General features: G+C 40.3%; 1 protein-coding gene across 1 annotated transcript; it reads right to left on the reverse strand.

Annotated features, from left to right (window-relative positions):
* Nucleotides 1-5,858: 5,858 nt before the first annotated feature.
* LOC139397100 (5-hydroxytryptamine receptor 3A-like) lies at nucleotides 5,859-16,284 on the reverse strand. The gene is made up of 8 exons (XM_071143967.1): nucleotides 16,189-16,284; nucleotides 16,033-16,077; nucleotides 15,627-15,733; nucleotides 15,237-15,406; nucleotides 14,393-14,514; nucleotides 11,302-11,512; nucleotides 7,519-7,668; nucleotides 5,859-6,723 (listed from the first exon to the last, which is right to left on the reverse strand). The coding sequence occupies exons 1-8, from the start codon at nucleotides 16,282-16,284 to the stop codon at nucleotides 6,500-6,502; spliced, it is 1,125 nt and encodes a 374-aa protein (XP_071000068.1). The 3' UTR covers nucleotides 5,859-6,499.
* Nucleotides 16,285-16,472: the final 188 nt, after the last annotated feature.

Here is a 16,472-nt window from a genome sequence, read left to right on the forward strand (position 1 = left end):
AAGAAACATGACGAATAAAAATATTTTAAAAAGAACATAATAGCATATTTCGAGTTTAATTAGACCTATGTTACGGGGCTGTACAGCCAAATAAAATCAATAGTTTGTTATTTTGTTCATTTAACAGACAAGACACACCTACCCGATCACAGTCAACATACATATACTTTATAGTAAGAATATAACAGAATAAAATACAAATAGTATTTTTCCCACACAACTTGTCAAGGGAACGTACGTGGAACCGCCATCATGTAAAAAAGTTATATTTTTAAACCGAGCCCATTTTTAAACGAGACTCAGTCCACTTTGTTAGGGAGCTGTTGTCTGGTCTTATCGTCATCATGATACTGATAGAAAATAATAGTAATCCTATTTTCAAAAGCGTGTGGGTCTCGTGTTCATATTTCACAACCTCTGCGGGTTTTTGGAGTCGATCGAGCCAAACAATAGGCCAACTCTGGATTTAGACTACATCATTGCATGCTAAATGTTTCTGATCTGTGACAGATGACCAAACGAATAATTGAGCTAAAACACCTCCACTTATTTGCCCAAACAGAAATCATTTAACCAGATAGCCTATACAGACGGAGATTCAGTGAAAGAAAATCACATTGATAGATTATCAGACAAGTCAGTGAAGTCACAGGATTCTGGTCAGGAGTAGGCCTGGGATACTAAGTGAAGAGCAAAATAATCCACTTGTTAAACTACATAACAAAATGTTCTAATAAATGAGCCAACTACACAAGATGATCATGAGCAGCACTCAATTTAGCTAACATTTCCTCCAGCCTAATTGTAGCCTAACCAATATCCAAACGGAGATTCAGTGTAAACCAAAATCTGTCTGATAGATTTATCAAGACTAGTCCCCATGCTTGTCTCCTTGGCTGGATATTGTGAACATTTACAGCAGGATCCATTCAGAGTCAGTAAATGGCCACTTACAGTGCCTTGCGAAAGTATTCGGCCCCTTTGAACTTTGCGACCTTTTGCCACATTTCAGGCTTCAAACATAAAGATATAAAACTGTATTTTTTTGTGAAGAATCAACAACAAGTGGGACACAATCATGAAGTGGAACGACATTTATTGGATATTTCAAACTTTTTTAACAAATCAAAAACTGAAAAATTGGGCGTGCAAAATTATTCAGCCCCCTTAAGTTAATACTTTGTAGCGCCACCTTTTGCTGCGATTACAGCTGTAAGTCGCTTGGGGTATGTCTCTATCAGTTTTGCACATCGAGAGACTGACATTTTTTCCCATTCCTCCTTGCAAAACAGCTCGAGCTCAGTGAGGTTGGATGGAGAGCATTTGTGAACAGCAGTTTTCAGTTCTTTCCACAGATTCTCGATTGGATTCAGGTCTGGACTTTGACTTGGCCATTCTCACCTGGATATGTTTATTATTGAACCATTCCATTGTAGATTTTGCTTTATGTTTTGGATCATTGTCTTGTTGGAAGACAAATCTCCGTCCCAGTCTCAGGTCTTTTGCAGACTCCATCAGGTTTTCTTCCAGAATGGTCCTGTATTTGGCTCCATCCATCTTCCCATCAATTTTAACCATCTTCCCTGTCCCTGCTGAAGAAAAGCAGGCCCAAACCATGATGCTGCCACCACCACGTTTGATAGTGGGGATGGTGTGTTCAGCTGTGTTGCTTTTACGCCAAACATAACGTTTTGCATTGTTGCCAAAAAGTTCAATTTTGGTTTCATCTGACCAGAGCACCTTCTTCCACATGTTTGGTGTGTCTCCCAGGTGGCTTGTGGCAAACTTTAAACGTCACTTTTTATGGATATCTTTAAGAAATGGCTTTCTTCTTGCCACTCTTCCATAAAGGCCAGATTTGTGCAATATACGACTGATTGTTGTCCTATGAACAGAGTCTCCCACCTCAGCTGTAGATCTCTGCAGTTCATCCAGAGTGATCATGGGCCTCTTGGCTGCATCTCTGATCAGTCTTCTCCTTGTATGAGCTGAAAGTTTAGAGGGACGGCCAGGTCTTGGTAGATTTGCAGTGGTCTGATACTCCTTCCATTTCAATATTATCGCTTGCACAGTGCTCCTTGGGATGTTTAAAGCTTGGGAAATCTTTTTGTATCCAAATCCGGCTTTAAACCTCTTCACGACAGTATCCCTGACCTGCCTGGTGTGTTCCTTGTTCTTCATGATGCTCTCTGCGCTTTTAACGGACCTCTGAGACTATCACAGTGCAGGTGTATTTATACAGAGACTTGATTACACACAGGTGGATTGTATTTATCATCATTAGTCATTTAGGTCAACATTGGATCATTCAGAGATCCTCACTGAACTTCTGGAGAGAGTTTGCTGCACTGAAAGTAAAGGGGCTGAATAACGCCCAATTTTTCAGTTTTTGATTTGTTAAAAAAGTTTGAAATATCCAATAAATGTCGTTCCACTTCATGATTGTGTCCCACTTGTTGTTGATTTTTCACAAAAAAATACAGTTTTTTATCTTTATGTTTGAAGCCTGAAATGTGGCAAAAGGTCGCAAAGTTCAAGGGGGCCGAATACTTTCGCAAGGCACTGTAACTCTGGTGTGCGTGCACAGCTTGGAAGAAAATTTCATTTACAGCTACTAATATCATATAATCAAAATAAACCACTATAATATTGATTGTTTTGACAGCTGAGTGTTGTTATGTATATATTTTTTTGTCAACAATATTTTTTTTGACAAAACAGTTTTCTACAGACATTTGTTTCTTCTCCAGTAAGGGGAAGTGTTGCACAACAGATGTGTGGTCAACTGTAGTCTAGATTTAGGACATGTATATGTTAATGCTCAATATATGTGTGGTCAACTGTAGTCTAGATTTAGGACATGTATATGTTAATGCTCAATATATGTGTGGTCAACTGTAGTCTAGATTTAGGACATGTATATGTTAATGCCCAACAGATGTGTGGTCAACTGTAGTCTAGATTTAGGACATGTATATGTTAATGCCCAACAGATGTGTGGTCAACTGTAGTCTAGATTTAGGACATGTATATGTTAATGCCCAACAGATGTGTGGTCAACTGTAGTCTAGATTTAGGACATGTATATGTTAATGCCCAACAGATGTGTGGTCAACTGTAGTCTAGATTTAGGACATGTATATGTTAATGCTCAATGCAACAGTAAAACACTGATTATAATTTCCCTTTTTGTCAAATATGATCATCATTTAACACTGTAAAATTCAACAATAACAAAAATATTGTAGTAGGTTGCTGCATCACAGAATATATAGAAGTTATATTTAAAGGTTATTTTTTATCACACAATTGAATGTCCATGTTAAGAATGTAAAAGAATAGAAGATAAACCATGGAGTACCCCCTAGGAATTTACTGTTGCAGAAAAGGTTGACCTTGAATGGCTGCTTCCAGATTTACTCACAGACAATTACTCTGATTTGAATATGACCTGAATCAGTCAGAGGGGTCCATCACACTGCCAACTACTGTATAAATAAGTAGGGTCTCTCCAGTAGTGATGTGCAGTTTGCAAACAATTTGTTCTTTTTAATGACTCTTTATACTGACTCGAGAGTCATGACAAGTTTTTCTGAGAGACTCGTTCATTTCGTTGTTCATTTGACCTGCTGGCTGCAATGACTACAACAGGATTAAAAGCCAATTTATGCTTGATCCACCAATGTGGTCGGGGGGCTTCGTATGGAGGGTGTGCAGTTTAGCCTTGATGAATGGGCAAAAATCCCAGTGGCTAGATGTGCCAAGCTTATAGACACCCCAAGAGACTTGCAGCTGTAATTGCTGCAAAAGGTGTCTCTACAAAGTATTGACTTTGGAGGGGTGAATAGTTATGCACGCTCAAGTTTTCTGTTTTTCTTGTTTGTTTCACAATAAAAAATATTTTGCATCTTCAAAGTGGTATGTTGTGTAAATCAAATTATACAAATCCCCCCCAAAAATCTATTTTAATTCCATTTAATTCCAAAATCTATTTTAATTCATTTGTAAGGTAACAAAAAAGTAAAAATGCCAAGGGGGTGAATAATTTCGCAAGCCACCGTATGTCTGCACTGACTTTTGCGGAGCCGGTATCGCAGTAAGTGCTGTACGACCACTGTCAGATTGACCATGCAGAGCCTTTAATACAAACTCCTCCGGCTCAGCGGCTGTGGAGACCTGCTCCAACCAACAACTGTAAAAGAGGTCATGCTGCTGGCAGCAATAACAGCATACTGTAGAGGGTGAAAAATACATGTTTAGGACTGGTAATTCATCACATGGTGCATACTGTAGAGGGTGAAAAATACATGTTTAGGACTGGTAATTCATCACATGGTGCAAGATGAAATGCAATTAATATATTATTGAATGTTAAGATGGACACAAAACATACACACAGTCTCTGCTCAAACTCAAACGAGAAGGAATCGTTTGGGGGGCTGCAGTTCGCCAGCTTTTGACATTCTTTTTAAATGAAGTTGTGGTCGGCATGGCTCTGACTTGCTGTCATAGTTTGTTCCACTCAACAGCACCGGTATATTTAATTAATGCGTTCTCACCAGATAATACTCTTAAATTTGAAACAGGAAGGTTGAGAACCTGCTTAGTTAGGAGATAATTTAAGGCCTTCACACTGCATCTATACTACAGCTACAGTCCCCTTTCCATGTATTCATTAAGGGTCAACCCCTGACTGCCATAGAGGACAAACGGAGCACGGTTTCGTCACAATCATGTCTGCACAGTTCCACTGCTGAAAACTGTGTGTCTGTAGCCCACACCGTTCAAAAGTTGTGCCCCATATTACACTCTTAGATAACAAGGCTGTCCCCATAGGATAACCCTTTGAAGAACCCATTTTGGCTCCAGGTACAATCCTTTAAGGTTCCATGTAGAACCCTTTCCACAGGGGGTTCTACCTGGAACCAAAAAGGGTTCACCTATAGGGACAGCCGCAGAACCCTTTTGGAAACCTTTTCTCTAAGAGGCTACTTGTTATTCTTGTTATGCGCATTGTATATAACCATGTTGTGGGTCGCTATTTTTGGGGTTTGATAACAAACAACATTCTCACTGGGCACAGATGTTAGTTCAACGTTTAGTTTTGATTTAAATTTGGTTGATTTGTCAACTAACATGAATTCAACAACAAATGTCACCACATCATTGGATTTGGTTTAAAAGCTGGGTGGGAAAAAAATGCCCTTAATGTTGATGACTTTCTGCTGATCCTATCAGTTTTCCATGTTGATTCAATGTCATTACATTCATTTTTGGGGGGTTGAAATGACATGGAAACAACATTGATTCAACCAGTTTTTGCCCAGTGGGTTGTTTAGTCATGTTACCTAGCTAGCTAACAACCTGGTAATGTAGAATAGTGAACATTCACTTCGTCTGAGGATGACAGAATTAGTGTAGGGGTCTATGACCCTACTATGATATACCACCTGACTCCATTATCATGTGAACACTATGGGCCCATTATCGTATCCAGTGGGTATTGCCAAGGTTGCAAGCCTTGCGTCACCATTCGGAATACTGTAAGACGTGTGTAGGTTTACCATTAGGCAATCATTAAGAGGCTAAGGGACAAGGAGGTAATATCTTGCAATCGATGTCCTAGCATTACATTATTGAGTTAACCTTAGCTCAGAGATGCACAGTTAGAGATATATATGCTATGTATATTGTGAATACCATTTACCATTAGACATTCCACCAAATAATAATTCAAGGAATATTACTCAAATGTGAGGACTACGGTTTGTATCTATTTGAAAGTAATCCGATTTATTACAGTTACGCAATAAGAATACAATTAGCAAATGGTACATACCAGTAATCTTCACGATAAAGAGAATATAAAATATCCTAAGTCTTAAAAGCGTAGAAAAATACATAGCATAGTATTATAAAACATATAAAAATGCATAGCATAGTATTATAAAACATACCAAAATACATAGCCCTTTATGAACTCTTGAAACAATCCAAACATGACAATTTCATTCACACAGTAACATTCATTTAGTCGATTCAAGTTTCATCAGTCTTTACATCTTATCCTGGCGTCAGTGACCCCCAGGACTTCCATGGGAATGTGTTTTCATCGAGATTGCCACAGATAAGGTGTTTGACCCCTGTAATAGCCCCCAGATGGTCTGTCATTCAAACAATATCATAAATCGTGATTGAGTCATCATGCTGGGCCTCGGCACCAGCAAGTTGCTAGACGCATCTTCATCACTGACCATCATCGTTCGCATTATTTTTGACTACAGTACGTTGACCAGTAGGCTATGCAGGAATTTGGATGGCACAGGAAGAATGGAAAATGGATAGATATGCAGAGGTGTTTCAAAGGTAGGATGCATAGTCCTAATCAATTTAATTCTTAGCTCAAACATATTGAAATAAATATTGTTAAATCTCTACTGAAGAATACACACATACTTTATATTTATTTACATATCATTGTTAAACGCAAATAAAGAATTTAATGCCAGAATTCTAAATGGTTGATCTCACATCGAGAACCAAAGGAGAAATATAAAATGACGACTGCATAAACAATGAGGACGGTGAGATAGATACAGAAACAGACCAAGTCCACTTTGTTGGCAAAGCGATGGTGTATAGCATTTTTGTGGTCTTGTGCAGCCATTTTGTTGAGAAACTTCACCACCTTCTGGAGGGCTGTATTCTTCTCTTCCTCTGAGGCTTTAATATCAGACAAAGTAAATGAGAGGAAAAGGGATAACATGATTAACATTATTATTTGTGGACATGCGAGAAATATGCTGGGAAAGACGTCAACTGCAGCTAGAGAGTAAGAATGGTTGTGCATTAACAAAATACCTCGACTTGTTTATGGTGATGATTTAATTTTTTTGACCCTAAAAGTGCCAACAGGTGTCATATTTGACCACCAATTGGAAATGATGGCAAAAATAAAAACTCTCAAACAGTAACAGTGTCAGTAAATGGTTTAAATAAATGGTTTAAATCCCCCCTATAAGCATATATTTAAATGGGGTACCCCTTAATGTAGACTGGTTGCAATAAAGTCATTATGACATCATGGTCAGGTTAGAAATGGTTGCATAAAGACTAGGGCTGCCAACAATTAACTGGGGGAGGGGAAATACATTCCAAAGTGAGCTGTAGTTTTAGGATTTTTAAATACAAAGAAACATTAAGAATATTGACGTCTTGATTCTGTCTAATGTAACAGTTAGTAAAATTAGGTCAAAGAAAGGACATTATTTCATCTCAATGTCCACTTGTTTTTACATGGTATTGTACATTTTTGCTGTATAGATTATGTATTTGATGTTTTCAGTGTATTCAACACTTTCACACAATGCGATTAATAGTAAATAAAATATTGTGCACTTAACTGATTAACTCTGGCTGCCCTAATAAGGAGGTTTGGTAACGTCTTCTTTGGCAACCAGAAAAAAATATATCTTGCCCTGTGGGTAACTGAGATGACAGAAGAATGAAAACGTTTACCCTCTTCATTGTCTGTGTCTTTAAGCAGTGAGTCTTTGGACTTGGAGAGGCTGCAGGGCCAGAGAGTGCCACACTTAGCCAGGCGTGTGAGCACCATAGACTGCAACGTGCTCAACACCAGGATGACCAAACAGAAACAGAAGTGCTTTCCTATGGAGAACAACGAGAGAGATGTGTGAGTGTTATATGGTGGCAGAGAGGTCCTGTATACATGAAACCGACATCAGTGTGCTGCTACCAGTATATCTTTCTTTACTGTCCCTGTAACATACCGGGCTGGAAATAGTGAAACTCTGCTCCCAACAGATCACTAGGATCACTGTTGCTGTTCAGGATCTCTGCTCCCAACGGATCACTAGGATCACTGTTCAGGATCTCTGCACCCAACGGATCACTAGGATCACTGTTCAGGATCTCTGCTCCCAACGGATCACTAGGATCACTGTTCAGGATCTCTGCACCCAACGGATCACTAGGATCACTGTTGCTGTTCAGGATCACTGCTCCCAAACACACATCAGCCGTCCACCTCGACACCGTACCAAACAATTGAGCTATAGAAAAATATCCAATTTCATAGCTCCCTCGGCAACATTTCAAGCTAGCTGTGGAGTGAGCTTTCTGCACATTCTTAAAGGGCGGCTGAAATTCCTGATTTGGCCTCGTTTTAGATTTGTCTCATTATGAAATGCTAGCGGTCGTGATTGAAGCCAAACAAAAGTTGTCTTTGGGTTGTGGTTTCACCCCACCTGAGTGACTCGCCATCTCAAGATGGTCATCTAATTCAGTTCTGTGTGTAGGCTAAAGTAGAAAATAAGAGGCGAATAGAAACTCTAATCGACCATATGTTTTGCCAAACTGGGGGGAGCTGGCTAGCCTGTCTAACCTTAGGCTAGCCTGTCTAACCTTAGGCTAGCCTGTCTAACCTTAGGCTAGCCTGTCTAACCTTAGGCTAGCCTGTCTAACCTTAGGCTAGCCTGTCTAACCTTAGGCTAGCATATAGTTCTCTGTCAAATCAAAAGTATGCCAAGATGGCAAGAACCAGTGTCTGGAATGTTTCATGTGATACTCGTTCTACATAACCTTGCTGCGAATGTACCTTGCAACATAGTTTCAAAGCTTCATCATGTGATGTAAATACATGTTACCGTGAAAACGATATCAACTACTGCGAGTTGAATGCCCGCGGTCTTCAGTCAGCTCAGCGGTCCTACAACACATTGTGTTTTGTGACAAAACTGCACATTTTAGAGTGGCCTTTTATTGTCCCCCGGCACAAGGTGCACCTGTGGAATTATGTTGTTTAATCAGCTTCTTTATATGCCACACCTGTCAGGTGGATGGATTATCTTGGCAAAGGAGAAATGCTCACTAACAGGGATGTAAACAAATGTGTGCATAAAATTTTAGAGAAATAAGCTTTTTGTGCATATGGAACATTTCTGGGATTTTTTATTTCAGCTCATGAAACATGGGACCAACACTTTACATGTTGCCTTTATATTTTTGTTCAGTATAGAACATCACAGGTTGTACTATGCATGCCTGGCAGTGGGTTTATGAACTTGACATAACATCATTAGATACTGTAGATATCAGCATATCGCCACATCTCCCCCTGAAGCAAGACGGCTGATCCCATAATGGTCTGAGACCAGCCACCCGGACAGCTGATGAAACTGTGGGTTTGCACAACTGAAGAATTTCTGCACAAGCTGTCAGAAACAGTCTCAGGGAAGCGCATCTGCCTGCTTGTTGTCTTTACCAGGGTCTTAACCTGACTGGCGTCGTAACCGACTTCATAGGGCAAATCCTATACCTTCGATGGCCACTGGCACACTGGAGAAGTGTGCTCTTCATGGATTAATCCTGGTTTCAGCTGTACCGGGCAGATGGCAGACAGCGTGTTTGGCTGAGCGGTTTGCAACGTTGTGAACAGAGTGCCCCATGGTGGAGGTGGGGTTATGGTATGGGCAGTCATAAGCTACGGACAACAAACACAATTGCATTTTATCGATGGTAATTTGAAATCAGAGTTACCGTGACGAGATCCTGAGGCCCATTGTCGTGCCATTCATCCGCCGCCATCACCATGTTTCAGAATGATAATGTACTGCCCCATGTTGCAAGAATCTGTACTCAATTCCTGGAAGCTGAACATTTCCCAGTTCTTCCATGGCCTGCATACTCACCAGACATGTCACGCATTGAGCATGTTTGGGATGCTCTGGATCAACTTGTGTTCCAACAGCATGTTCCAGTTCCCGCCAATATCCAGCAACTTTGCACAACCATTGAAGAGGAGTGGGACAACATTCCACAGGCCACAAGCAACAGCCTGGTCAACTCTATGTGAAGGAGTGTCGCACTGCATGAGGCAAATAGTGGTCACACCAGATACTGACTGGTTTTCTGATCCAAGTATCTGTGACCAACAGATGCATATCTGTATTCACAGTCATGTAAATTCCATAGATTAGGGCCTAATGAATTTATTTCAATTGACTGATTTCCTTATTTAAACTGTAACTCAGTAAAATCTAATTTTTACTTGTTTTTCTAGCTTGTTAGCTGCTTAATTTGCAAATCTGACTTGAAATTAGGTATAGTTAGTTACATTCGCTAATGTTAACTAGCAGGGATCTTTTGGCTTGCCAGTTGGAATTGAAAGATTATTGAAAGCAAGCTGGCTACATCCTAGCCAACCTGAAATGGCAATGAATAGGCTATAGTTAGCAAGATCTGCCCTGATAGCCAATCAAGATCCCTTGCTAACAGCTTTTTTAACTGCAAGATCAAGGTAGCTAGCTTGCTAATGTTAGCTAACTGTTAGTTACATGATAGTGTCATAGCTAGCCTGGCTCATTAGCATGATCAAATAATGTAGCTAGCTAACTTTGCTTGCTAGTGTAACCAACAACACCAGGCAGTCTCAGGTTTGAGGGTTGACAGCCCACAAAAGTAGTAGCTAGCATGAGATGTAACAGTTAATCCATATCCTGCCCAAGATTGTTGAACAATTTTATGGAAGCCCATTTTCACTAGAGTATTTCGCGCTCAATATGTGCATTGCACATCAAGCTCCTGCCAAACATAATATGTGGCAGACCACCCATCTACACCGTATTGTCTGAAGAAGACTGTTTCTCGGTGCACGAGGAAATATGAATAATTTGACATGGCCTAGTTCCCCGGGTGGGCAGGGTTCTCTCATTTTCGACCATTCCATTGGTTCATTTCCTACGAGTCAATTGCATTTTACATGTTTAGTAGATGCGCTTATCCAGAGCGACTTACTGTAATGAGTTCACACATTTTCAGATTTTATCCCCATACTGGTCCCCCATGGGAATCGAACCCACAACCCTGGCATTGCAAGCACCATGCTCTACCAACTGAGCTACACAGCATTGGAGAAATATCCACCCACCAGGGGCACCGGGCCATGCAAAACAAACTTGCCCACTCTTCCACAAACAACACGGTGCCACCTGGGCAAAAGGGGGCATGAATTGATGACATGATTGGAATACAAACCCAACCTTAATTTACGCTGTGACACACTTAGGTACCAAATACAGTTTTGGAAGAGGCTGATTTTATGACAAAAATGTCCGTTTTTACACTTTGTAGTCAATTTTTACAATAGAATAAATGTTTGATTGGCTGTTTGCAAAAGGAATGTTTTGTTTTTTGGCGCAGTCGCTCTATAACTCTGATACATACACACCGTTTATAACAAAATGCTGTTTCATTCTTGTGCATTACACACAGGATACTCACGGATGATGGGGCTGCACTGGCCTCCTCCAGGCAGTAGGTCGTTGAGGATGTTGAGGAACATGATGAAGCTGAGAACCAGTTTAACCTTGAAGGGGATGCGCTTGCTCTCTCCCAGTGGCAGGGAGAAGCTCACCACATCAGCCAAGATGATTAGTATACTGGGCAGGACCAGGGACAGAAACGGGTTTTCAGACCGCATTTTCAGCGACACCTGTGAAGACAGACAGATAAGCCGGCTAAGGAGTATTGGTGTCTCTGGGGGGTCTTTGGCCTGGTTTGCTAACTACCTCAGAGTGCAGTGTCAGAAAATCTGCTGTCTCAGCTACTGCCTGTCACCAAGTCTCAATCCTAGGCCCCACGCTCTTCTCAATTTGCATCAACATAGCTCAGGCAGTAGGAAGCTCTCTCATCCATTTATATGGGGCGGCAGGGTAGCCTAGTGGTTAGAGCATTGGACTAGCAGTTGAAAGGTTGCAAGTTCAAATCCCAGAGCTGACAAGGTACAAATCTGTCGTTCTGCCCCTGTTAACCCCCTGTTAACCCACTGTTCCTAGGCCGTCATTAAAAATAAGGATTTGTTCTTAACTGACTTGCCTAGTTAAATAAAGGTAAAAAAAATCAATAAAATGTAGATGATAGTCAGCTGGTCCCTCCCAGGAGTTTGTTAAATGCTCTACAACAAAGCTTTCTTAGTGTCCAGCAAGCTTTCCTTAACCTTACCTCTGAGGGGTTGAGGTAGTCACCTCATACAAGGGAGTATGGCTAGACGGTCCTGTCCTTCTCCTTCTCTCAGCACATATCAAAGCTGCAGGCTAAAGTTAAATCTAGACTTTCTTCTATCTTTCACCCCAGCTGCCAAACTAACCCTGATTCAGAGGACCATGCTAGATTACGGAGACATAATTTATAGATCGGTAGGTAAGGGTTATCTCGAGATGTTCTTCATCAGTCGGCCATCAGATTTGCCATCACTGCGCTCTATACTCCTCTGTAAACTGGTCATCTCTGTATACCCGTCACAAGACCCTCTGGTTGATGCTTATTTATAAAACCCTCTGAGGCCTCACTCCCCCCTATCTGAGATATCTACTGCACTTCTCATCCTCCACATACAACACCTGTTCTGCCAGTCACATTCTGTTAAAGGTCCCCAAAGGACACACATCCCTGGGTCGCTCGTCTTTTCAGTTCCCTGCAGCTAGTGACCGGAACGAGCTGCAACAAACACTCAAACTAGACAGTTTTATCTCAATCTCTTCATTCAAAGACTCAATCACAGACACTCGTACTGACAGTTGTGGCTGCTTTGCATGATGTATTGCTGTCTGTACCTTCTTGCCCTTTGTGCTGTTGTCTGTGCCCAATAATGTTTGTACCATGTTTTGTGCTGCTACCATGTTGTGTTGCTACCATGATGTTGTGTTGCTACCATGTTGTGTTGTCATGTGTTGCTGGCTTGCTATGTTTTTGTCTTAGGTCTCTCTATATGTAGTGTTGTGTTTATCCCAGCCCCCGTCCACGCAGGAGGCCTTTTGGAAGGCCGTCATTGTAAATAAGAATTTGTTCTAAACTGACTTGCCTAGTTAAATAAAGTTTAAATAAATAAAATAAAAAGCCAGGCAGAAATCATTTGTTTTGAATAAGTGTATTGTTTTTTTGAGTGTAAATGTTTAAGCTTTGCCCATAAAAATAAGAAGGTACCTTTACATGTCCCACATGAATAAAATACAACTGAAATCACCAGGAGCACTCACTAACCCATAGATAAAGATACTTTACTCTACATGTCACATAAACTACTGAAATCACCAGGAACACTCACTAACCCATAGATAAAGATACTTTACTCTACATGCCCCACATAAACTACTGAAATCACCAGGAACACTCACTAACCCATAGATAAAGATACTTTACTCTACATGCCCCACATAAACTACTGAAATCACCAGGAACACTCACTAACCCATAGATAAAGATACTTTACTCTACATGTCACATATACTGAAATCACCAGGAGCACTCACTAACCCATAGATAAAGATACTTTACTCTACATGTCACATAAACTACTGAAATCACCAGGAGCACTCACTAACCCATAGATAAAGATACCTTACTCTACATGTCACATAAACTACTGAAATCACCAGGAACACTCACTAACCCATAGATAAAGATACTTTACTCTACATGTCACATAAACTACTGAAATCACCAGGACCACTCACTAACCCATAGATAAAGATACTTTACTCTACATGTCACATATACTGAAATCACCAGGAGCACTCACTAACCCATAGATAAAGATACTTTACTCTACATGTCACATAAACTACTGAAATCACCAGGAGCACTCACTAACCCATAGATAAAGATACCTTACTCTACATGTCACATAAACTACTGAAATCACCAGGAACACTCACTAACCCATAGATAAAGATACTTTACTCTACATGTCACATAAACTACTGAAATCACCAGGACCACTCACTAACCCATAGATAGAGATACTTTACATGTCACATAAACTACTGAAATCACCAGGACCACTCACTAACCCATAGATAAAGATACTTTACTCTACATGTCACATAAACTACTGAAATCACCAGGACCACTCACTAACCCATAGATAAAGATACTTTACATGTCCCACATAAACTACTGAAATCACCAGGAACACTCACTAACCCATAGATAGAGATACTTTACATGTCACATAAACTACTGAACTCACCAGGAGCACTCACTAACCCATAGATAGATACTTTACTCTACATGTCACATAAACTACTGAAATCACCAGGAGCACTCACTAACCCATAGATAAAGATACTTTACTCTACATGTCACATAAACTACTGAAATCACCAGGAACACTCACTAACCCATAGATAGAGATACTTTACATGTCACATAAACTACTGAAATCACCAGGACCACTCACTAACCCATAGATAAAGATACTTTACTCTACATGTCACATAAACTACTGAAATCACCAGGACCACTCACTAACCTATAGATAGAGATACTTTACATGTCACATAAACTACTGAAATCACCAGGACCACTCACTAACCCATAGATAGTTGCGATCATCTCTGCCTCCTTTAGCATTGAGTTCCACCTCCTCGGTTAGCCAGTCCCCACGGTTTGCACTAGTTTTGCTCACATTCCCAAAGTCCAGGAACATGCCACATCCTGGAAAGGCAGATATTTGATACTAGATCAGTCATTCATAGATCATAACATAGTTTATAACAAAAACAATGTTTTATATCAATAGGCATTAGGGGTGTAACGGTCCACAACATATTTGCTTTTGTTCATTCCTTGATTTTAGGCTCTTTGTTCGGTTTTAGCTTGGTTCTCAGGAGGGGATGGAAAAACTACCACAAATAAAAAAAATGAGGGAAAAAAATGATTTTGTAAAATTGACATTTGACAATTGCATGATTTCCCCTTTCACTCGCATAGATTTTTTGTTAGCGGTGGCTAAAGTTTGTAGTGGCTGTTCAGAGAAAACTGAACCATGGATTACAGTTTCTCCTTGCCCATACTACTTTTAGGGTGAGGAACCATCTAACATCAAGTTGTAAAATGCAGAACTTCCACTTTGAGGCTAGGTGAAAGCTTACCATTTACCTACGCATGTGTCTATTTCACGCCACCACCTTCAACTAGGCTATACAACGAATTAGAGCTTGCATTTGTTATGTTGTTAATATAATTATGATTTGTTATTAACTTATGAATTAACATTATTTAATTTGGGAGATAACTTTAGTTAAAGATGGAATCTTTAGTATGGGACAACAAAAAAGTTTTTTGGTTTGTTGTTTTTGGTTAGTAAGAGCTTTGGTAAATAATGGTGTGCAAGAGCCATTTAGCAGACAAAATGAGGTTTGAAATGATGCACTTACCACTAATTGCCCAGACATTAAGGGCGATGGCACAGAAATCTGAAGCGAAGGGGTAGTTGTACAGATTGACTTCACAGCCCACCACAGTGTTCATGATGACCATGTGCTCTATAGTCCCGTTGCTGTGCACCAGCAAATCCTTGTTGCCGTGCTTCATCGTTGTTTGCACTCTTTAGACATGAGAGGTTGAGGACAGACAACTGAGGATTGATCTACTAAACTGTCACACCTAAACATTTGGCCACTTAAAACATATTAGTACTGTCTCTAATTCTGTCCATGTTTCACTCGCTATTTAGAAGATTACACATAAATTGACTGTTATAAAATCTAAATGAAAAATTATAATGAAACATAACATAAGTTATTGTATTCTGTTAGTGGACTCACCCATTAGTCACATGGAGTTCAGGAGTCCAGATTTTGCTGACAGGCAGGACCACCACATCATGATGATAGACTGATGTGTTCCATGATAAATCAGGGTCTTCCCAAGACTGTAGTGTATAATCATAATGAGTGGTATTACAAAATGTCCCATTTACTTGAATGTCTCCCTGGATGTTTTGTGCCTACACTCTTAGAATAAGGGGTTCCAAAAGGGTTCTTCAGCTGTCCTCATAGGAAAACTCTTTTTGGTTCCAGGTCAAACCCTCTGTGGAAAGGATTCTACATTGAACCCAAAAGGGTTCTACCTGGAATCAAATAGGGTTCTTCAAAAGGTTCTCCTATGAAGACAGTCGGAGAACCCTTTTAGGTTATAGCACCTTTTTTTTCTTCCTAAGAGGGTACTTACCAGCGGGACTTCCAGACGACTCTCGAAGCGGAGGTTTTTTGTATCCTTATTAGGAACAGGATAATTCATCACACAGTGATAGAAATGTCAATAGGTTATCTCTGAAACTCATCACATTGTAGAAAACCCAATTAAAAGGAAAGGAAAGGGACTTACGACAGACAGAGTTTCGTACACGATTGACGGCACACGAATAATTGAGATGCACCGTGGAGACTGTGGCGGACTCCGAGCTTCTTTCGCAATCAGCATGCTGGCCAGACATCGACGTGTTGTACAGGAGGGTGTCGTTGCACTGGATGAAGTGGCTGGTTGGGAGGCACTGGCTGTATTAGATAGTGGTTGGATAGTAGGAACTGCTGCGTTGGATAGAGTGCCTGATGCAGATACTGTGGAACCAGAGACAGGTATTTAATTTCAGAATATAACATTGGATTTAA

The sequence above is a fragment of the Oncorhynchus clarkii genome, unplaced genomic scaffold, assembly GCF_045791955.1.
Source record: "Oncorhynchus clarkii lewisi isolate Uvic-CL-2024 unplaced genomic scaffold, UVic_Ocla_1.0 unplaced_contig_1131_pilon_pilon, whole genome shotgun sequence".
Classification (NCBI taxonomy): Eukaryota; Metazoa; Chordata; class Actinopteri; order Salmoniformes; family Salmonidae; genus Oncorhynchus; species Oncorhynchus clarkii.